Source organism: Grampus griseus (assembly GCF_964374135.1).
Source record: "Grampus griseus genome assembly, chromosome: 5".
Taxonomy (NCBI): domain Eukaryota; kingdom Metazoa; phylum Chordata; class Mammalia; order Artiodactyla; family Delphinidae; genus Grampus; species Grampus griseus.
The window spans coordinates 133,462,376-133,485,800 of record NC_138998.1 but is presented as its reverse complement, the minus strand read 5'-3'; the positions used below and the strand labels follow the sequence as shown (position 1 = coordinate 133,485,800).

Below are 23,425 nucleotides of genomic sequence, written 5' to 3'. Positions count from 1 at the left end.
TCCGGGAAGATCCCACATGCCGCGGAGCGGCTGGGCCCGTGAGCCATGGCCGCTGAGCCTGCGCGTCCGGAGCCTGTGCTCTGCAATGGGAGAGGCCACAACAGTGAGAGGCTCGGGTACCGCAAAAAAAAAAAAAAAAGAAAAAAAAAAAACGAGGCTAATTTCTCCAGCCCTTCTTCAGTTCAGAAGGACTCCAGCCTTGCGCTGTTTTCTAAGCGTAACGATATGGGAGGAGATAGAGGGGGGGAAAGTTAGGCTACCTGTGTACATGTAAAGTTGGATGATATATAAACATGTATTATAATATGTATTCTAATATAGTTACATATATCAGTATATATTTTATATCACATTATATATTGTGTATATAAGGTATATACAATCTATATATAATCTATGTATACAATTATATGTATAAATCTATGTAGATATCATCTATACACAATATATAATATGAGACCGTATTTCCCAACATTTAATTAGCCAGCAGATGGATAGGTTTGCAGTTAGGAAGGGTTTTTTTTAAATAAATTTATTTATTTTAAATTTATTTTTGGCTGTGTTGGGTCTTCGTTGCTGCGTGCAGGCTTTCTCTAGTTGCGGCGAGTGGGGGCTACTCTTCATAGCGGTGCGCAGGCTTCTCACTGCGGTGGCTTCTCTTGCTGCGGCGCATGGGCTCTAGGCGCGTGGGCTTAACTACTTGTGGCACGTGGGCTCAGTAGCTGTGGCTCGCGGGCTGTAGAGCACAGGCTCAGTAGTTGCGTCACACGGGCTTAGTTGCTCCGCAGCATGTGGGATCTTCCCGGATCAGGGCTCGAACCCGTGTCCCCTGCATTGGCAGGCAGATTCTTAACCACTGCGCCACCAGGGAAGTCCTAGGAAGCTTTATTTCACCGCCTGCAAGGTACTTTGAGGAAGGATCACATCCATGTTCAGTACCAGGCAGATTCTTAACCACTGCGCCACCAGGGAAGTCCTAGGAAGCTTTATTTCACCGCCTGCAAGGTACTTTGAGGAAGGATCACATCCATGTTCAGTACCAGTGCTTTAAAGTCCTAATGACTTTGATGACCCCAGAGCACTCTAACCCTGGGTAGAATGTTAAACCAGGAAAAATGAGCTGTTCTCTACACGTTTTGGTTTCTTTTCCCTAGTCATAAAGAATAGCAAATTAAAGAAGGAAATGTCAATGTTCTTATACCCGGATATATGTCGTTAGTATCAGATTGATTGGCAAACATCTTTTGAAAAACCTATATCCTTTTGGAAGAATCACAGTGAGACAGATGGATGGAAGGAAGGAGATAGAGATCTATATACACACACATATAGACAGATATCCTTTTGGTCTCATCATTTTGCATCAATTTTTTTCAACTACTCATCATGACACTGCTTTGAGTATATGCCTTTTCTAATATTTCTGCGGAGAATCTTTCAAGAAAACTACTAAACTCATATCAGAAACATGGACAAGCACTTTGATTGTCAGGAAATGATTCTCTCTACCCAGAACTTGCCAAGAAAAGGTAACAACTTAGCCTCATCTGTTTTCTTTCACAGAAAATCATATACAGATAGTCCCTGACTTAGGATGGTTCTACTTACAATTTTTCGACTTTATGATGGTGTGAAAGCGACACATATTCGGTAGAAACCACACTTCAAATTGTGAACTTTGCTCTTTTCCCGGGCCGTTGATGTGTGGTGTGATGCTTGTGTGATCAGCCATGCCATCTCAAGGATCAACACTGATACACTTAACCATTCTGTGCTCAGACGACAATTCTGTTTTTCACTTTCAGTACAGTATTCAATAAATGACTTGAGACGGTCAACACTTGATTACAAAATGGGCTTTGTGTTAGATGATTTTGCCCAACTGCAGGCTAATGTAAATGTGCTGAGAACGTTTAAGGTAGGCTAGGCTAAGCTAATTTGTTCGGTGGGTTAAGTATTTTAAATGTATTTTCAGCCTATGATATTTTCAGTTGAGGATGGATTTATTGGGACATTACCCAATTGTAATTCAAGGATGATCTGTGTTGTATTGCAGTTACTTACAGCCACAGATCAACAATGTTTCTTTGAAAAAGCACTTCATTTGTCAGTGAAATATGCATATACCTCCTCAGCCTATAGTTCTTATAGCAGAAAACTGAAAGCTGGTCTCATTATCCAAATATCCTAACATTTAGGGATACCCGTTGGGCACCCATTCCAGAAGACGGCAGGACATATGTCTTTGGAATGAAGACGTAAAATTGAGCAGATGGGATTAGTTTGTTTTTATTCTTTTTTTGTTCTTTTGGCTTCGTATAGTTTTGCATATATATAAAATTCTAATCAAGTACTTTTTGGAAAATGTGAAAATAGTAATAGAGAAACGTAGTTTAGGGTCTCTTTCAACTCTGCTAAAGATTCAGTAAGATGTCCCAGTATGAAATCTTGAGGTAGCCACTATTTTCAGGACCACCACGTAGACATACACAGCTGACTTCCAACGTGTTCAAAAAGCCAGGCTGCCAGCATGCACGTGTTTGAGGCTTCATTGCGTAATTCTACCACCGGGGTTGAATTCCCTATTGCCCTCTGAGGCCCAGTAGTCAGTAAGAAAGAAGAAAAGTGAATTTGATCGTGGACATTTTCCATACTCCTGTATTTAAAATTCAGGGGGCTAATTGCACACAGATACAGGAAACTGGAGACATAACGCACTCATTTCCCCCAGCTTGAAAGTTTATATCAGAAGCTTCTACGTTTCACGCAAAACATTGCTCTTTGGCACACGAAATCTGATGGTTTCAGAAAAGAGGAATTAGGTCTTCCTTTGATCTAGCTTATAAACACATCAGAACCACACCTTTAATATGATAATGCTTTTTATTTCCCCCGTGCCTTGGTGTTACAGCTCTCTAGCACTAGTAGTGAGGAAGGGGCCCAGGGTTCCTTGGGAGGGCAGTAACGCTCTTACTTACTCTGTGGATCACAGCACGGGGAGGGTGTGAGATGAACTCTCATCCCCTCCTCCAGCATTAAACTCAGCCCTGCAACTCTCAGGGCTTAAGAAATAGCTTAGAGTGAAGAATTGTTTTCTCTGAGAGCTATGCCCGAACATTCCTAGTAGAGCAGACAGTCATCAGTTAATCTCTGTAAATGACTACGGCTTTGGCAGGTGTCAGCTGGTGCAGAAGTTGCTCACGTGTTGAAAGCTTTCTTTTATTTTGTTTTTTAAGCATAGGGCAATGAGAGGGGTCTCATAAAGAAAAAGTAATCTCACGTCGCTCCTGGCCGCAGTAGTGGCTGTCACCTGCAATGACTTATTCCCGTTTGGTTTCTTGGTGGTGTGTGATGGCACTCAAGATTGGTGACTGAGGCAGACACAATGGAAGGCCTCTCTTCAAAGGCTGGCCGGAGACTCCAAAGCTTTGCCAACCGGCATTCTTTCTGAGGAGGTAGAACTTTCCAGAATCATTTGTCCTGCCTTCTTCCCTGCTTGACCCCTAACCCCAGGTCATGGTAGGCATTTAAAGGGCTGAATTACTACGCCTGGGATGGCTTTTGAGTTGGCATTGTTTGCTCTTCTACGAGAAGACTTCAGATTTTTCAGTCTGACCATCGGGAAGCCGAGAATGTATCACAGAGATAAGAGGAAGGAGGAGTCAAGGGAAGCTCCATCCAGGGACCACAGATGAGTCCATGGTGGACCGAAATAGAATGTTCTAGAAAAAGATGTTTTCGTACTTCTGAGGGAAAGGGACGACAGGGGTTGTTCCGGGACCTGGCCCCATGGCCTTTCGCCCACAAGGCCGGTGCTTAAAATACTCAGCGGGTAAGAGGCCTCTCACATGTGTGCTGGGCCCACGTGACTCAGGCTGCCTTGTGTTCAGACCGAGTACTGTGGGCTGTGCGGCTGAATCAGAGTCCAGATTTGCCTTGGTGACACATGAAAAGAGGGAGCGTTGCATTTGAACTACACAAATATTATGCTTAAGTATTTTTCCTCATCTCGGAGCCAAAACAGGTCTTGTTCATGATAAAATCACTGCAATATAGTGCGTCCTTTTTCTGGTCTGGAATTTGAGACAGTGTCAACTGTGCCATGGGGCCTGGCAGCAGGAAGAAACGGCAAACCACGGAGATTTGGAACCATAATACAAGTTATAAATTTTAATTTTATAATCGTAGCAGCGGGAGCTGGGCTAAAATATACGTCTCCCACCCCGACTCCCACGCCGGGCTGGGGGGCATGGAATCAAGGGATCTTCTTCCTCACTGAGGACTGGGTCGGGTGTGCGAAAGGGCACTTGAGCGTGGCAGCAAGGAGGCTGCTTCTCCAATCTTGGTTTGAGGCCAGTTGACAGTCCGGCGAGGGTTTTGTGAAGTTGGTCAGTGACTCTTCGAACCATCCTGGTTCAACGTAAGGAGGAGGAGGGCAGCCTCTCTGAAAGAGGAATGAATCCACCGCCACCACCACCCCCCCCCTGCCCCCCGTGGCTACATCAGTACCTGGGAGCCTCAGCTCTGCTCGACAAGCCTGAGTCTCTGGTGTAAAGACATTTTGATGAAGGATTAAGGCCCAACCCCCCTGGCCCTTCTTGAGTGAATGGCCTCTGCCCGCTGCAGCCCGGTGATAGCAATTTAGACCAGGAGCGAGGCGAGGATACTTGCTGTGTCTACAGATGCTGAGGGGCCCGACTCCCCACCCCGGATCCCTGAGCCCCCTGGGGAAGCCCGGCCAACCTGCTGGCGGCTCCCTTTGGGCTCCAGTGGGCCCGGCCTGCTGGGAGTCTTGGACTGGACAAGGCCGAAGCTGGGGAAGTCGGCTTCAGGGAAGAAAGGATGCTCATGCAAAGCTTGCTAGCAGAGGAGAGGGGCCACCCGTGCCCTGCACTTAACAGGAAATCTGACCTCCCAGGGCTGTGGGCTTGCAGCCACACCTCGCTTCCTGTTAGAAGGGGCGCGCCTCTAAGCTCCAGGGCCCACATTGCTGCCTCTGAAACCTGCCCGGGGTTGGGTGTGCAGCTGGGGCAGCTGTTCCGATGCCACTGGCAGGCCTCCTTTCCTGGCCAAGTGCCAACAGCGAATGCCCCTTCTCTCCGTGCCGCCACCGCCACCAAGCCCCACGTGCCCACCGCATCCCGCCCAGGGGAGATGGGCACAGAGGGTTGAGCTGGGTGCCGGGGCCCAGTCTGGGCAGAGCGCCCAGCGGCCAGTGTGACAGAAGGGGCCCCAGTCTGCCGTGGGGACAGCGGCCCCGAATCCCCCCCCCCCGACCCCGGGAGCAGCTAACTGTGCAGATCTCCAGCAGATCCACGCTGGGGGTGAGGGGAGAGGGAGGGGAAAGACGAGAAAAGCCCGAGTTTTAGCAAATCCACGGTACCTTTTCTGATCTCTTGCCTCCCTCTCCCCTCCCCACCCCCTCCCCGCAATAGGACATCGTCAGAAACTAGATGATCAGACCAAGCCCGGGAGCTTGTCCTTTTCCGAGCGGCTCAGTGAACTGGAGCAGCTGCGGCGCACGGCCATGAGGGTCAGCCCACACCATCCGGCCCCTACACCCAACCCTCGGGCCTCCTTGAACCACTCCACTGCCTTTAACCCTCAGCCTCAGAGTCAGATGCAGGGTAAGTACCCGGACGGACAGAGCCCGCTTCCCGCCTCACCCTTGGGCGGAACCCACCCGGGCCGGTTGTGGCTCCTCGTCCGCACTCAGAAACGGCTGGTCCCCGGACCAGCAGCCTGGCAGCTTGTTAACAGCAGAGTCTTCGGCCCGCCCCAGACCCACTGAGTCTGATCTGCGTGGTAACAAGATCCCCAGATTGAAAGGCACTGCTACAGAGGGTATAGAGAGGATATGGACAGATATGTATCGCTGTGTAGATCAGATCTCGAATTTTTTAAGCTTAGCTTTGGCTAGGTTATTTTCTTACCTCCTCAGCTTGAAGACACACACACACACACACACACACACACACACACACACATACACATACATCAGGCCAGGTGAAGGTCAGGATGTTTCAAGTTCTTACTGATTACTTGAGGGGTTTGTATTTACTATACGTTCTTTGGCAAATATAAAGAAATAGGGGGAGTGTCTGGACGCCACCCCATCAAGGGTATTCATTGCAATTCGTAAGCCTGCAATCAATAAAGAAGGCGGGTTATCCCCCCTCCCACCGTGGGGTTAGCTGGCAATTGCAAAAACACTGTAAAATACAGTAATTGCATAAAACCCACTGTGCCAAATTAGATAATACACAGAGTTCATTTACACTGTAGAAAGCACTGACGTCAATGATTATTTGCTCTGTGATACCATGTCAAATTTCCGAAAGGCAGTCGTTTTCTCGGTGCTGTGCAGGACACAGCTGTGTATGGTAGGGTCACAGTAAGATTCCTTTCTCAAAGGGTCAGGCTTGTTTAACTCGAAGGAAGAGATAAGCAACACATCTGGGGGAAAGGGCAGGTGGCCAGCAAGGGGAATGCTCCTTGCCCTTCTGGGACAGCAGAAATTAGCTTTCCCGGGTGTTTTCTCTGTTTGAGTTGTATTGTGAGATGTGCAAGCATCCTAAGTCCTTTAGGGTTTCCAGCCCGTGGGTTTCTTTTGGGATTAGCACATGTGGGGCTCTTAAAGGCACACCCACCCTCTTTCTCAGAGCCCGATGGTCCATGCCATTCACTCTCACAGTCATGATTCTGGGGGAAGTTATTTTTATTTGCGGGGGAAATTCCCAGAGAACTCCTCCCATAAGATACTATGCAGACAGCTGTTAAGTGGCCTCTCTGTAGAGTCGCCCTTTTGTGGACCACAGAAACCTCAGCTTGATTTTGGGGGGCTGCCTCTCATCTACAGTTTGATCTTAGGTGTATTTAAGAAGAGGTCCCATGAAACCATTGGTGTCCTGGTGCTCAATCATTGCATACTTATTCAAAATATGCATATAGATTTTTTTTTGATTCCAAAATGCAAGTGTGTATGAGAAATTAGATGAAACGGCACATTAAGTGAGAGAGATGGGCTTGAGGGGAAAATGCCACTTTTCTTCTAAATAGAATAAAATTCTCCAGGGGATGGCTGGATCTTGTGTTTAGGGCCATTTACATTCATTTATGTCATCTTCAGGATTCCATCTGTAACATCTAAGAGGAGACTTCTGTTCTCTTATTCTCTCATGACATAACTGACCATTTCTACTACTAGGTTGATAAAGGGATTTGCCTTTTTCTACTGCTATTGGAACTAAAAATAGTAAGCATTTTGAAAGGCAATGGAAAATGTAACCACATGGGGGCAAGTGGAAATCGTCACCGTGAATTCGGCTTGGTTTCAGTTTTGGTGAAGAGTGAATCAGATCTGATTTCCCTCCTGGTCAGATACACTCTCTTTACCAAGAAGAAAACGGCAGGGTGGGGTGTTGAATTCTTGTCCTCAGCAGCCAGCATCTCTCAGGCGGAGGCACTGCCACGGACGGGCATTCCTCAGCTCTTTGGAATACTGTACGCTTAGCAGAGTATCAGGTTTAACCCCGTTTCTTGTTCCTTTTAAAAACTTTGTACTTCTGCAACATCTAAGTAATAATAACTTGCTTTTAGAGTGCCTTGGAGGCTTAGCTGCTACTCGAGAGAATGTGTTAACTACATCGCTGACGTTCTTTCCTTCCAAAACATGATTTGCCGTTCAGGGTGTCACTCGTAAAATTGTAGGAACAACTTTTAAAAAATAAGTATCTGGGAGATTTTCATGTAAATCTACTTTTCCTTATTCTTTCTTTCTTTTTTCCATAAGAAAATGCTTTTTTACCTTCGTCCTGTTTTGAGTAGACCCTTGGGAGTTTTTTCTCCCTGAAGTTAGAAAGTTAACAAGGATAACAGTAAAGTCTCTTTCAGCCAGAACCTTCATTTTGTTCTTGATGGACAGGAAAATGGTTATTTTCCCAGCTTAGCGCTAGAGCTTCTGTATTATATTTAAGAAGATGCTTTATATAAAAATTCAGCATGTGTTTATGGCTCGCTTTGAAATGGCAGCAGTAGTTGGAAGTAAAACCTCCCCAAAGTAGTCAGAGCAGTTTTACAGCAGTGCCGTACCAATGTGTGGATGTATTCAGCCCGGCGGAGTTGTCGACAGTTACGGGCTCGGAGAGATCACGAGTTGATAGGCTGCTACACCCTGTCTTGCTAGGATTTCATCAGAGGGTCATGCCTGGCCCTTTAACTCCTTCAGTACAAAATCACAGATATAGAATAATGCCTCTATGTATCTAGAAGGAGATGTGCTTGAGAATCACCCAAAATAGACATCTCAAATGATCTGAAGCAGGGTGCAGATGGGAAAGGGGGCCAGGTTGCCATGCCACCAAACCACTGTTTATTTGTTGAGGTTTCAGCTATAAAAGGGCTGAGGTTAATTTCAACTTCCTACTTTACCAGGTCTTTAAAATTGAACAGAAAGCCATTTTGTCGTGGCTACGCGTTTAAGTAAGTCAGGACATCATCATGAACTTCTACAGCCGAGTTTTAGAATTCTTTTACAGTCACGGGAAAGAAAACTGACACATGTCCTTTTCCAAGATGGACCAGGGCAGAATCTAGACCCACAGGGCACTGCTGCCGATGCGGCCACACCTACCCCCTAGAGATGGCTTCAGGCAACCCGAGCACGTCATTTTAAGACTCTGACTCCTGATTTACCAAAAATGATGAACCACATTTAAGCTACATAAGTCCCTCCTTTCTGGGAAAATGGAGACGGGGTGAAATCTACTGGTGCAGAAAACCGTCAAAACCAGAGAAACTAAGAGGCCGAGTTTTGTTCTTGTGTGTGTTGCCATCAACATCGAGACACGAGGTTTAACTCTTTAATTGGAACAGTTATGACATATTTTGAAACAAGTCAGACCTTTTGTGTACATTGTGTTATACCTACAATCCTGTGGTGTGGTTCACAGACAGAGAAACTGAACCTCAGAGGTTAACAACTGCCCAGATCTCCAAGGTTGGAAGTGAAGGACTTGGACTCAGACGCAGACCTTTCTGGCTCCAAAGCCAGTCCCGGTGGGTGGCAGTTTCTCCCTGGCTCTCACTCTTGGATCAAGGATCAATTAGACACAGGGCTGACCAGTGTCAAGTAAAATCCCAATCACCAAAGGGGAGACAGGAGCAGTGCTAGGCTGGCCACTCACCCGGCAGGCCTGTAAAGACTGTGTTCTATTATCATTAGGTGTTGATAATAATAACTTTAGGGCTGGACTCTGTGGTGGGCATCTGAATAAATTCCCTCCTTTGGAGATGTGTACATTTGTTTTTAAAGATGGGGAGAAAAGAAAACTGAACGCAGAATAATGACTCTCTAAGCATGAGTGAAGGAAGGATGCGGGGGCAGCGAGAGAGCTTCCCAGCCACTCTGTTTACTTTATTGGGGTAACTGCCTGGCCTTCTTGCATGAAAGAGTCTCGCTTGTGGGGTCCATTGGGACCGAGGCCTTCTTAACCTCCAGACTCCGGCAACATCTGATCAGCCTGCAGGAGTGTGGGTGCCTTGCTCTAAGACTTCTGTATGTCCAGAGGGGCCTTGACCTCTTAAATCACCTCCTGAATTTTAGTATTCCAAATGATTTTGTTTTGCTAGTGAGTTACCCTACAAGTTAAAGTTACTTTGGATACACCATTTTCTGGTGCCTGTTGTCTGTGTAGCTTTTTGAGATACTGAATCTCAGCTGTACCAGGTTACTTATGTCAATCTTTATCAGCTGGATTGACGAAAGAAAACAAAAAACAAAAAAAGAACCTTTTCACTTTTCTGTAGGAGGAGAGATAAATGCCCTTTCCAGCCTCAGGGGTAAAATATCAAAATGCACAACGTCTCTTCCCTCCCCTTTCCTCTTTCTCTGTCTCTCTCTCTCCTTCCTCTCTCTTCTAGCAATTCTGGAAGCTCAAAAACAAAGTGGGTGGGAGGGCAGGGGCGGGAGCTGTTGGAATACCTTGGAGGTAGAGGCTACCCTCAGTCGAACACCGGACGTTCTTCTGCGTAAAATCTACAAATGGTCATGGTTACACAAAGCAAAATATTCAGGGTGCTAGAAATCAGCTTACAAGACATGCTGTGAACATGAAAAGGGAGTGATCTAAAAATAACTCTTATCTAGGTATAGTAGAGTTTGAGAGCCTTTCAAGGTCTACAACACCAGAATCTTACACGGAAAACAAGCCTGAATCGGGTGTTCCCATGAATAAATAAAAATAAATAAATGTAAGAAGGAAGGGGGGCAGGGAAGAGAGGAAAAACAGTGGAATGAACTCAAAATGAAGAGCTTTCGCGTGGGGTGTAAGCGGGTTGGTGGGCGCTGCAGCCGCATCCCCCTTCTTCCTCACCAGCAGGCAGAGAGGTTACAAGTTACTAGAACTAGAGGAACTGAGAACTCAGTTACTGTTTTCCGTCTTCTGGGCTGATGCCACATAAACAAAGTTTAAGGAAAGCTTGAAAAGCCCCTGCTAATCAATTGCATTGTAGGCATTTAAAAAATGGGGATGAAGGATGGGGAGAAAGCTAAGTCTTCATTTTTTTCCTTTAAAAAAGGCCCTTGGGCCTTGGCTTCCTAATCCGCCTGTGGCCTTTGTTGAGTCTGATGTGGCTGCAGCGTGTCAGCTGCCCTTGCTTCCCATCCGCTGCCTGGAGTGACTTACGGAGCGGTGCTCAGAGTGGTGACCAGCCTTACGTTTCCTCCGTGCTCTATTTATGGACGGAACGGTCACCAACACAGAACTCCCTTGAACAGCACTGCTCTGATGCCTGTGATGTCTTTACAAGCACCCCTCAGCTAAGTACTTAATAAACCAGCCCTTCAAAGGAGCCGCCAACCTCGTGAGCTGTCAGCACCCTAGTAATCATAAACCACATTTTAGTGGGACCGCGTTTTCAGACCAAGTGTTTTCATGGATGTCACTCAAGGTGATCAGACCATGCTTTCCAGAGCATGTTGTTAATGCCTGTGGACATCTTTTCTAATTAGAGGAATGAAGGGTTCATTTTAGGGTTTGATCCTAATGATAAAATATTCCTTCCATGGATTTGATACCTTCTGAAATGTTCCCTTCTTCTTGTGATCTGTGGGCCAGCACACACTCAGTTATTATTATCAACACCTAATGATAATAGACACACGCACACTCACACGCACACTCACAAATGCACAAAGGTTTTGTTCAAAAGAATAAGTGTTTAACAAAGCTGTGGTTGGAGCATTTATCTGTCATCAGTGGTACAACAGCAGGAAGGTTAAGCTGAAAATCTCTCGTCCAAGAAAGATAGCAGAGTCTGGTGGCTAAGAATGAGGGCTCAACAGGCAGGCCACCTTGGCCCAAAACTGGCCTCCACCACGTATTACCGTAGGACTTTTGGCAAGTTACTTAACCTCTTAAAGCCTCACTTTCCCTATCTGCAGAATGGGAGTAATAATTGTACTTGGAGATCCTAGAACCACTGTGAAAGGTGAAGCAGTGGGCATGAGAGCCAGCCCATGGGTAACACTTAGTAACTGTGGGCTTTTATCATCAGCAGCACCACACCATGTCTATTAGTTTCCTGTGATTGCTGTAACAAGTTGCCACAAACTCGGTGGCCTAAAACAACAGACATTTATTCTCTTCCAGTTCTGGAGGCCGGGATCCAAAATCAAGGTGCCCTACTCCCTTTGAAGTTCCCAGGGAAGGATCCTTTCTTGTCTCTTGCAACCTCTGGGGGCTCCTAGTGTCCCTTGGCTTGTGGCCGCATCACTCCAATCTTCGCCTCCATCTTCACATGGCCTCTTTCTCTGTGTCACCTCCCGCTCCTTCTCTAAAGACACTTGTGATTGGAATTAGGCGCCCTCTAGATAACCCAGATGATCTCATCTCGAGATCCTTCACTTAATTACATCCGCAAAGACCCTTTTTCCAAATCAGGTCACGTTCACAGTTCCGTGGGTCGGAGCATGGACATACCTTTGCAGGGCCACCATTCTACCCATTACACCAAGGTGGAACGGATACAGGGCATCAGGTGAGTCCAGAGATCACTTTCCCTTGTCCACTCCCCCAGAACAGATATGATGGGCAGGTAACTGTGAACTCAAGTGTCTTATGCCACGCATAATCAAGCACATCTTCCAGCTACTCTCACTTCAGGCCATCATTTACTGGAACTCAGTATCATGGTACTTTTATTTTCCAGCCACGAGAATGTATGTTTTTTTTCTACATGAGATCAGATATTTAACATTTTCTAGACACCTATGCTGATGGAATCAGAGGGCCCAGCAGTGATAGAGAAAAGGGATTCTCCCCTGTGTCATGGGAGCCGTGAAAAGCAGGAGGCTTGGGTGCCTCTGGCCCTGGCCCCCAAAAGCTCACGACATCGCGGCTGGGAGTAAGCATAGGGACAGAAGATGACACGGGGACCACAGCCAGCCAGTTGGGAGGGACTCAAGAATGTGGTCGCCTGGAGCTCAGCATATCACTGTTGTTTTGAACAAGCTGCCTTGTTAAAAATGGCTTTATTGCGAGGTGCTGTTGACCAGAAACCCATTGCTAAAGGCTGGTGATTCACTTTGCATATCTCATAATCCCACATTTACAAATCACCCGAAGATAGCCTTTCACATTTGGATATTTAAAAACAAAACTTTGACTGCGGCCGTGAAGTAGTATCAAAGTTTACCAAAAGTTTGTACCAAGAGAGGGGCAAACAATATACGCCGATAAGGGGAAAAAAAAAGGCTCTGGTGAGAAAACGACCCATTGTGTTTTCTTGTCGGTTGTAGTTCTCCAAACGGAGCTGGTTTTCCTCATTTGCATTATTTTTCCTCACATCATGGAACAGAAATGCAGGCCCACTGTAATTCAGTTATTTTAGGGCTCTTTAAAATTCAACACATATGATTTAAATAATGCTGAGGAACTGTAATTACGTCTATCTTCCCTTACTTCCCTCTGACCCTCGGAGCACTGCAGCCTGACTTTTAGGGGGAAAATGTAGGGAGGCAGGGGGGTTATCAACTGTTCAGAGACACCTCAGTGTGTATTTGTATTATATTTTCACATTTTATTTGCAAAGCTTTAGCCCTACGTGAGCTTTCCTTTTTTTTTTTTTAACATCTTTATTGGAGTATAATTGCTTTACAGTGGTGTGTTAGTTTCTGCTTTATAACAAAGTGAATCAGCTATACATATACATATATCCCCATATCTCCTCCCTCTTGCGTCTCCCTCCCACCCTCCCTATCCCACCCCTCTAGGTGGTCACAAAGCACCGAGCTGATCTCCCTGTGCTACGTGGCTGCTTCCCACTAGCTATCTATTTTACATTTGGTACTGTATGTATGTCCATGCCACTCTCTCACTTCGTCCCAGCTTAACCTCCCCTTGTCCTCAAGCCCATTCTCTACAGAGCCCTACCTGAGCCTTCTTATTATTGAACAATTGCTTTCAAAGCCCTAGAACAGCTCAATTGTTATGGAGATTAAAGATCTGGATTGCAAAACTCCTGTAAATAAAGTCTTCACTGACAAACCCAGTTTCCTAGCATAGACTTTTCTTCCATAATCTCCTTCTGGCAGAACATTTGATGTTTTGATACTAGAGATTCAGTTACCAGCCACAGTAAATAAAACAAAATAATAATAATTAAAAAAAAAAAAACCAGTATAGAACGCACCCTAAAAACAAACATTGGCCAATCATGTTTATTTTCTGTTTCTTTGGGCACTCCTGACAATTGATAGGGGGGAGGAAAAAAGGAATGTACCACTTCTTATCCAGTTGATTGTTGAGTATCAAGCTATGGAAAGTCTTCAGATGGAGTGTTAGCTAATTCAGCCTCTCCCAAATGGCATGGAATATAACATTTCTTGTTTAAAAGAAATGAGCATGTTTCCAGGGAAAACAGAACCACGGCACCAAGCCCCCGAATGAGCCATGGGTAGGAGAGAGAATCATTGGGCAGAAAAGACAGTGCTTTCCTCCAGACTCAGGCTCAAGGGCCCACCGTGATTTCACACCACCTAAGGGTCAGGTTTGGGGATAAGAACATTCCAAGCATTTCAAGATTGTCAAAACATCCTCCAGTTGCAATCAGTAGCAAGAGTTAACTGTCCCTTTTGTAAAGTTGATTCTCCTTCTTAAGATGGGACCCCCTGCTTTCCCACCTGGAGGAAGCGTGAACAAGAGGGTGGAGGAGGTAGTGGGGGACTCTGATCTGTGCATCTCAGGTCACTTAACAGCTCGGGAAACCTGAGCATTAAAACACTCGCCAGCACGGACTGAAATAGGGCTTATTTCTGCACACCACGGGTCCTTCCACCCAGTGTCACTGGATCTGAGCCTCCACAAGTCGATGTTATCAAGTCTGGCTAACAAGATCTGGGTCCTTCTGGGAGCGTGAAGGAGGATGCGCTATGGTCCTTCTGCCTTGGCATCTGGGGGTGACCACCCAGGTGTCGAAAGAGCAGAGCGTCCCTAGGGAAGGCGTGTGAGGAACTGAGGGGCCCAGGTGAGTCAGCACTACTCTGGTTGTCAGCAGCTCACCCATCTGGGGCAGTGAAGTTTCCCAGATCCGTAACTTGCTGGTTCCTGCTGCAGAAGAAGTCCTCTTTGCCCTCCAGCTTTATGTGCTCAACCTGATCATCCCAAGGCCAGATCAAGACCGAGAGAGCTTATGCTATGCATCTTGGGAAGGGCTACACACATACACTTGCTTGGGAGGTTTCAAAAGAATATCTCGGGGTAAAAAGGGAGGAAGGAATAATCCGACTAGTGATTGCGCTTCTTGGAGTTGTAGGTCATACAAGGAAGAGAACGTGATTGTCTTATTACATCTCCTGGGGGTTATCTCACTGTTGCGGCCACTCATGCATGCTCCATTAGTGCATCTCTCTGTCCATGTCAGATGGCAAATTATATAACGATAAAGTTATTAAAATATCTGTAAAAGTCAGCACAAGCTCAAGGGCTCGACTTGGCATTTCTACCCATTAAGTAGTTTATTTGCATTGTTCCTCTCAGGGTCTGTTAATCTTCATCCGTACTTTGTTGTCAATTGCCTGCTATGTGGAACAACCATCGTTGCCTGAGTTTTAAGCCGTGCTTCTGTTGGTCATCCAGCGGGGCTGGGATCTTTGGGATGAATGCAGAAGCTTTTGAAATGTGCAGATCTTTCCCCCGCCCAGGTTTGAAACTGCAGCGTATGTCTGTGATCGGGTCTATACCTGGGTTGTTATTGGAGCCGGGGCCACCGCAGAATGACGAGGACATTGCCTAGTTCTCACGTTTACTAAAGGCAGAAACAAAATAATTATGGCTCACGTTTCTGGAATGACTGATATTGTTGGTTCATTTAACCCCCACCACTAGCCACCCACGAGGTGCGTGGCATGGTCCTGAGGGTCCTGCCTGCTGTGCTCACTCAGGTGCTGGCAGGCCCGTGAGTCCCAGGCCCTCACCGATCATGAAAGTCATTAACAAGGTGGCCCTAACTCTAATAGGCTGTAATTCCGCGGCTCTCAGGGATTAACGCCTAACATTCTCAGGAAGCCAGTAGAGATGTCCCAGAGCCTCCCACTCTGCCCCCTGATTAAGAGGCTCCCCTTTCTTTTTGTGGTAATATTTCTGCTGTGTGATTGGACTTTCTGAGCCACCACGTATTGCTAAATGGGAGAAGCCATTGCCCAGACGTGGCTCTGTTTAATATGATTTTCCACAAATTACAAGGCATGACTTTAAAATGGAATGAGTGCAAAATTACGGGTGGCCAGTTCAGGTGGAAGGGAGAGGAAATCTTGTTATTCTTATTCCAGAATCCCTTCCCGATTTCCTCATTTGATACTTTCACGCCTTGCGGGGAGGGCCGTGGGCGGAGACGCCTTAGAGAATCTATAAGGAATTTCTCTTATTTTTCAAACTTTCTCCCTGGTCGTTCACGGGAGTGCTCAGTGGTCTGCAGAAGTCAAAGCGGAACGCCAGTTCTTCTGTCCATCCACCCCATCAGTCGGGATGGAGCTGTTCCTCCCACCTTATCGTCATAAGGGAATCAGAAAAAACATGGGAACTCCCAGAGTGCAGTACATGAGGAGAGCAGAACCTGGATCCACGGATTAACGCTAAGATCTATGTGGATATAAATGATGGGAATTCAAATCCCCGGCTGGCCACTTCCCAATTAGGTGACCTTGCAAGAATTACTTCAGTCCTCTGCACCGCTGTTCCCCATCTGTAAAACAGGCACGGTAATGACGGTACCCAGCTCACGGGAGAGTGCGAGGATGAAATGAGTTCATATGCACAAAGCACTGGATGCCTGGCGTGCGGTATTTACCCTCACGGCCTCACGAACTCATCACAGAGATTGAGATATACTTTCGTCAGGTATTTACGTAGAGCCCGGTGCACTTTAAACACTCAGTAAGTGGTCAGTGTTATGCTTTTTACTGTTATCGCTATTGTCGTGCTCTTGTTGGTGGCGTTGGTGCCTCACCAGGGAGGTGCACTTCCGTCCTCTCCTATGAGCCACACAGCTGCTCTGTGATCATGACCTTCTTCCGTGTCCCCTTACTTCCGGGAGTGATGATAGCCCTGGGGCAGACAAGGGCAGGGTGGTCTTAGTGTCGTCTCTGTTCAAGTTCAGTTTCCTTGGGTAAATTAACAGGAGAGCACATACCCACTTCTCCACAGGGTCAAATGCAAATGGAAAACTCTTATAGTTGAAAGGGACCTTAAATGTCTTTCTAGAAGCCCTTTATTTCACTCATGAGGCGCTGAGGCCCGGGGAGCATCAGTGATTGGCCCACTGGCTTGCTGTCTCTCTGCCTGGGGCGGGGCGTGGGGGGGCACAGAATGTGGGCTCTGCTGTGAGTACAGAGGGCGCATTAGGACGTTTACGCCGGCTCTGCCTCTCCCTATCTTTCTCGATGAGATGGTGGATCCCCATGTTTCGATTGGGTATCACGTGCTTGTGTCTCCATCCTTTCAACGTTGAATTTCATACTGAAGCGGTAGGGATTTTTTTTTTTTAAAGGCAAGGATAGAACACCTGTCCCAAGGCCACCCTCTGTCCTTCTCAGCCCCGCCAAGCGTCCCCAACCCTACTCCGGGGTGGGGAGGGGGAAGACGGCAGCAGGGAGGCTGACAGGACACTCCCTGTCCACAGGGCCCACATGGGCAGCAGCCAGGGGTGACCCCTGCCCTGTCCCCTTACTTGCATGAATCAGACACATTCAGAGGATGTGGAAGGTCAGCCTCTAAGGCCTTTTGTACAAACCATCTACAAAAGGAGTTCTTTGAACCACGTTTCACCCTCCTGTGTGATCTGAAGTAAATGCCTCCCATGCTGATTCCACCCCCAGGCCCAGGCCTTGAAAGCCTGCTTGCAAACTAGGCCGTGGGGCAGAAGCAGGCCAGCAAACAGGTGTGGGGTGAGATGGGCCAGGGCCACAGCCGCAGCTGCGGGAGCGAGGCGCGGGGTGTCAGGGCCTGGGGCTGAGTGACAGTCCTCCCCGTCCCAGGTCAGGATGCTGCCAAGTCCATGTCATTCACTCCCTGAACGGTGCAGGGCAGTGAGAGCCAGGGCACCTGGCCAGACTCCAGCATCCCTGCGGTGGCCACGCCCTTGCTGGTGAACTCAGGGTCAAGGGCACGAATGCCCGGGCCAGAGCCACCCAGGACGGTGGCAGGAATCCCATGAGCGGAGACCAGATGCCTTTCTCCCTGAGGTGCTGCACTGACGGGTGGCTTCCGGGCTCCCTTCTTTGGCCGAGATCCCATGACTCCATAGCGGCCTCTCCTAAATGAAACTTAGTTCAGGGTCGACAGGAGACACGGGCGGTGCTGGGCTCTCGGAGCATCCTGACCACTGCCCCGAGGCCTGGAGCTCCGGGTTTTGAGGATCACACACTCCTAAGGAACAGATAAGAGGAGACCAATGACGGGCCTTTTCTTGCTCCAAGAAACTGATCCACTCAGACACAGAGCATTCAGTGCAGTCGTACATTTTCTCCCAAGGGTGATGATTTCCTCTGAGTTAGGCAGTTCTTACAATGACTCTGAACTTCTGACCACTGGAGATGAGTGAATCAGAGACAGGCCAGAATGGGATGGCCAGCCACCTCATTTAGATGGATAAGTGGGAAGCCCAGAGAGGTTAAGTGACTTGCTGAAGGTCACACAGACGGCACCCGTATTGGAGGGCTCGGCTTCCCTCTGCCCGTCCTGCCCAGCTTGAACACATTCTCAGTATTTGGATAGAGCAAAGAGAAGCTTCCCGAGCCGTCCCTGCAAAACAGCACTTAGGGAGAAAAAGGGGCCGTTGGAACAAGATAGGGCAAACACCAGTATGCCTCTGCACGCCGCTCCACCCAGTTTCTCATTTTTATATTCCAAAAAAAAAAAAAAAAAGTCTCAAATAACCCAAACAGGCAGGGTCTGATCTGCAGACAGTCTGAAGGCATCCACCCAAGAACCTGCCGGTCGGCTGGTCCATCCTCCTCTGATTTATGCTGTGTGTGTTAAGTCTTAAATTGTTGAGACTGTGGCTGGCTGCAGTGGTATTACTGGAGGGTTGGTGCATGTTTTCGGCTCACAGACCTGGCTCCGGGACTGGAGGTGTTGGCCCCGAATCAAGTCCCATCTCACACCTGTCTGAGACAATGAGGGCCTTGTTAGACGCATCTCCAGCCCAGGCAGCTCACGCTGCTTACTTTTCACATTCAGAACGGGAAGGGGTGGGGGGGGTCTGGGGGCCCAGGAGAAGCCGTGGCGAACCTGGGACGTGCTGGGGCTGGGACAAGCTGGGGTCGCTGCCTCCCTTGCCCTCTCCTCCCTCCTCCCCTCCCCCCATCTTATAAATCTTTCCTTATTTTTGGAAATTTAAAAACACAAATAAACAATACCAACAGTAGCCCTCTTACGAAAGAGAATTTCCTACTGCAAAACAAGGAGCTCGGGGCCTGCTGGAGAATGAATTCAGTCATCGGGCGGGTTAAGCGAGGCAGTGGGAAGCCGGGTGCCTAGGGCTAGGTGTACGGCTCCTGCAAATGGGGCTGACACTTGAACTCTTCCCACACCGATGGGGTCTCCTCTTCCTGGTTTTCCCTTCCATTGCTGACGTGTCAGTGACTGGAGCAAAAAGCAGAAGGGGACTTCGCCTTTAGCTCTGTCCTTATCCACTGATGAAACAGCAAACTGTTCTGTCCCAATTCAGCCCCCCCCCATCCCTTGTCGTCAACAGAGAGGACAGAGCCAGCCACCAGCACTAAGTCTGCGGACCCTTTGCAAATCCAGTTCTCCCGAGACCCTGACTCGAGGCGACCACTGGGCAGGACCTCTTCTGGGTCCAGGTTGGCACCCCTCAAGGCCAGCGGCTCTGAGTGCTCATTAGTTGGTCAAAGCCATCCTGAAATGACTTGCTTTTCATAGGAATGCATGATGTGGAGGTCCATAGGAGAACGGCCCAGAAAGGAGTTTCCCAGAGTTATATAATCCACCCCTTCCCGCAAGCACTGCCAGTGGGGAGCCCATGCAGGAGCACCTCGTGATTCCTCTCCTGTGGAGCTGTCGTGTCTAGGGGGCTCCGGTGGCCAACACCTCTCAGTAAGCAAGGCTCTTACCTGAGCTGGGAGGCATTTGGGCACCAGTGGTCCCTCTGTTCGGCTTGTTCGCCAACAAGAAACAGACAGCCCCATCCTCCTAACCTGCAAACTACTGTGTCAGCACTAAGGCCCACTGCTGTCTCGTTACCTCAGCCTCGGAGACACAGCAGGGGAGATCTGAGACCTAGGACTTAGCCGAGGGGCGGTGTGTGCCCCGGCCACTTTCTTAGCATAAATCACTTTTAACTGGTGCCTATATATGTATCAGCCGATGTCCCCAGAGGGACCAAAGGACAACTTTTCAGGGGCAGCGGAGTGAGGCATGTGAACAGCAATGAGTGACAGAAAATCTGGGGATGTCTGGCTCCCCTCCAACCTGGGTTTGGATCCTGTGCAGTGGGAGGTGGCATCACTGCTGAGATCTTGGCCTTCAGGGAGGCCGGGATCGCACGGCCAGCCTCCCCTCAGGCTCCTCCTAAAACCCATCCTGTCTAAGCACGTCACCTGTGGAGGAACGTGGCGGAGGAAGCAGATGTTGCCATGTCTGATAGCCACAGGGGGCCTGGTCCAGAAATAAAAGAGCACCTTCGCCACTGATTTCCTAGCTTCCCCTCCAGCCGAGGCCCTGCCTTCTCTGGGTCATGAGATGTTCCTCCCTGAGCCCGCCGTGCTCTGAAATGACCGAAAGGCAAGCAGACGAGCCGAAGGGAAGCTGGGGCCCCGACGCTGTGAGCAGCTGTCTTTTTACCTGCCTTTTCTTCTGGGCTCTGAGCACCTGTGGCCAGCCCTGCCCACCTGCTTTGGTCCATGCCGGTGGCCCACCCAGAAAGCTCCTACCCCTAACCCCCTCCACCTCCCCAATCCTGCCCCATCTCCTTCAGGACATCTTCGTCCCCACCAAGGACCAAACGGACCCCCCTTCTCTACTCCTGGACCCGTCTATCGGGTCCTCTCACTTTTTTTTTTTTTTTTTTTTTTTTTGCGGTACGTGGGCCTCTCACTGCTGTGGCCTCTCCCGTTGTGGAGCACAGGCTCCGGACGCACAGGTTCAGTGGCCATGGCTCACGAGCCCAGCCGCTCTGTGGCATGTGGGATCTTCCCGGACCGGGGCACGAACCCGTGTCCCCTGCATCGGCAGGCAGACTCTCAACCACTGTGCCACCAGGGAAGCCCCGGGACCTCTCACTTTGCCTTCTCCCCTCCCTATACGTTGTCCATTGTTACTGGATAGGGTGAAGGTTTGCTGCTTCTCCAACCATCATGGGCTCCCAGGAGCGAGCACCTAAGGTTTCCCTCTGTGCGGTGCGATCATCGAAACCTCAAAACCCACCAGAGGGATGACTCTCAGATGGTCAACACAGCACCCCACCGACCTGCCCCTCTCCTCCCCATCTGCAATCACAGTTTTCCAAGGATGACAAGTTCTTCTAGAAGTTCCAGGCAGGCAGGAACGCTCTCCCCGACGTCTCCAGACCTCACGACCCTGGCCTGGATCTCCAGGGAAAGGGCTCAGGGGGAGTCATTGAGGAAGCATGTTCCCTGCTTTCAGGATTTGCAGGATTTGCAGGCACCAAGCCTCGGTACTTTCGCTTCTTGCTTTCGTCATTTGCCCTTTCTCCGCTTCCCAGAGCCTGGCTGGGAGCCTGGGGGAGGGAGCCCAGCTGGGCCTACCGGGGTGACAGCACACCTACCCCTCCCTGGGGCCTTTCTCTCCACTTTTGCGACAAAGAGGAAATTGGGAAGTCTCTACGCTTCTTAATCTTCTGCCCCCGTTCGTTACCTTCTACGGCTTCCGTTAACTAGAGAGCCACCCTTTCCCTTTTGCTGTCCCTGCCCCATGCAAGCCAAACTCTCTCCTGCCTTCCTTGCCATCGTTCAGCTCCTGACACAGCTCACCCGGGCCTGTCATTCAAACGCCTGAACCTGGGTTCACGTGTTTAATTACAGATTTGAACCCCAAAGTTGGACTAGGCTGTTTGTCCACTGCTTCCTCCTAAGGCCATGCCCCCACCTCCCTGCCATCTCCCCGGTGCCTGTGTTCTGCCCTCTCCCCCGCCGTGTTCAGGTGTCCCTGTGTCACCTCCTTCCCCAGAAGCGTCCCTAGGTTCCTCTGGGTTCCAGCACTTTTCAAATCCATCCTTCCAAGTTCACTCTTTATCTTGCTAGCCCGTCTTATCTTCCCACCCGTGCTCACAGCCTCTTGCCCAAACTGACCCACTGACCGGCCTCAGGGCCTCGGGTCCCCAAACACTGAAACCTTTCCCTGCCACCACCTTGACGGCTTCACTCTGTGCCTAACAGGACGACAGAAATCCAGTTAACCCCCTTCCCCCAGACCCCTTCTCGTGGTCACATGATAGTTTTCAGCTGGTGGACGAAGGGCCACGCCAACCCATCTGTGTTGGCCCCGCTGGTCTCCAACTGAAAAAAGTGCTGGAATGTGGGCCAGCAGCAGAAAAGCCATTTGCTACCCTCCTTATCAATCTTCCTTCCACTTTTGTCTCCTCTCCCTTGGTCCCTCAGTTCCAATAGAGGGGAAAGTACTTTGAACGTGTTGTTGAGGCTGGTTTGCTCTTTTTTTCAAGGATGGCAGGAAGTTCTTGTTTATTGGAAAGGTTGTTCGTTTCCAAAGACGCCGTATACGGAGCCAAGCAACTAGCTATAGGTTGATTTCTTGCTGCCTTTTTTGGGGGTGGTACACAATACCAAAAAATAAACCAACGGGGGAGAGTCAGTGAACACAAAGGGAGATGTTATAATAGGCTTTTGTTGGTACTTGCATTTTCTTGTTGAAAAACACGGTAAAGACACCGAGGTGCTGAGGTGTGGACAGAAGCCTGATGTTATCAGGCCCCTAGAAATCCTGCCTGGAGTCCAGTGGCAGAGGCAGGACCGAGAACTCGAAAAGACGGAGGCAACTGGTCTTGCTCAGTACAAACAGTGCTTTTAGTCTGTCGTAAACAGCCTGTGCCCCAGGGCTCAAATCCTTCAAAAGTTTGCCTAGGTAATTGCGTTTCATTGCCGTCTGGCATGTGCTCGTCTGTCTAATCTGGACGTTCAGACAGCCAGGCCAAAGCTTGCGAGACTGCAGGAGAACGAGCCCGTGAATTTAATCCACTTGAAAGACAGACTAATACAACTGCGCCTAACTCATTATTTTAAGTGATGTGAGCAGAAGAGGGTATGGTACTTTCCATAAAAGGGTTTAAAATCGGCATGTTGGTTGCAGCCACTTGGCAGTTGAAGGCTATTAGAAGAAAAGGCAGAACCAGGGTGGCAGTGTGACCCTGGCTCCCACCTCTTGCGACCCCCACCCGAAAACACAGCCGGGGGCTGGGGGGCACGGGAATGGTCCCCTCCCTCCCTCCCTAATTTCGAGTTGCATTATTCATGAATTCACAGCAACAGGTATCAACTTTTATTTGAGATTTGGGGTTGTTTGGGCTCAGTTTCAGGATGGAAAGGAGACGTAAATGGGGTCAGGGCTTCCCGCCAGCCCCACGAAGCTCAGAATCCCAGGTCTGTTAGCAGGAAAAGGTACCCCTCCCAGCCTCCAAACGGCACTGTACTTGGAGATTACTTACCTGCGTGCGCGCGCGTGTTTTTTTTTCTTTTTTGAAATGTAGACCAGTTTCTTCGTTTTGTCAGCATACGGTAACTAGGTTCGAGGGGGAAATGGCTTCGATCATCATATAGTAAGAGCAGCACTCTACGAGCAACCAGAAGGTCTGTCCCTGCCCTGTCACTAACCTGCCGTGGGGAACAAGAGGCAGTCCTCTCACCTCGCCACACTTCAGCTTGCTCCGACGT

At 48.8% G+C, this 23,425-nt stretch overlaps 1 protein-coding gene across 2 annotated transcripts in view; it reads left to right on the top strand.

Moving 5' to 3' along the window:
• RUNX1 (RUNX family transcription factor 1) overlaps nucleotides 1–23,425 on the top strand; it is a 242,621-nt gene that overhangs the window by 198,357 nt on the left and 20,839 nt on the right. For both annotated transcript variants that reach the window (XM_082654955.1, XM_082654956.1), the window contains one exon: nucleotides 5,436–5,627. In XM_082654955.1, coding sequence (XP_082511081.1) covers nucleotides 5,436–5,627 — 192 coding nt within the window. The remainder of the gene's footprint in view (nucleotides 1–5,435; nucleotides 5,628–23,425) is intronic.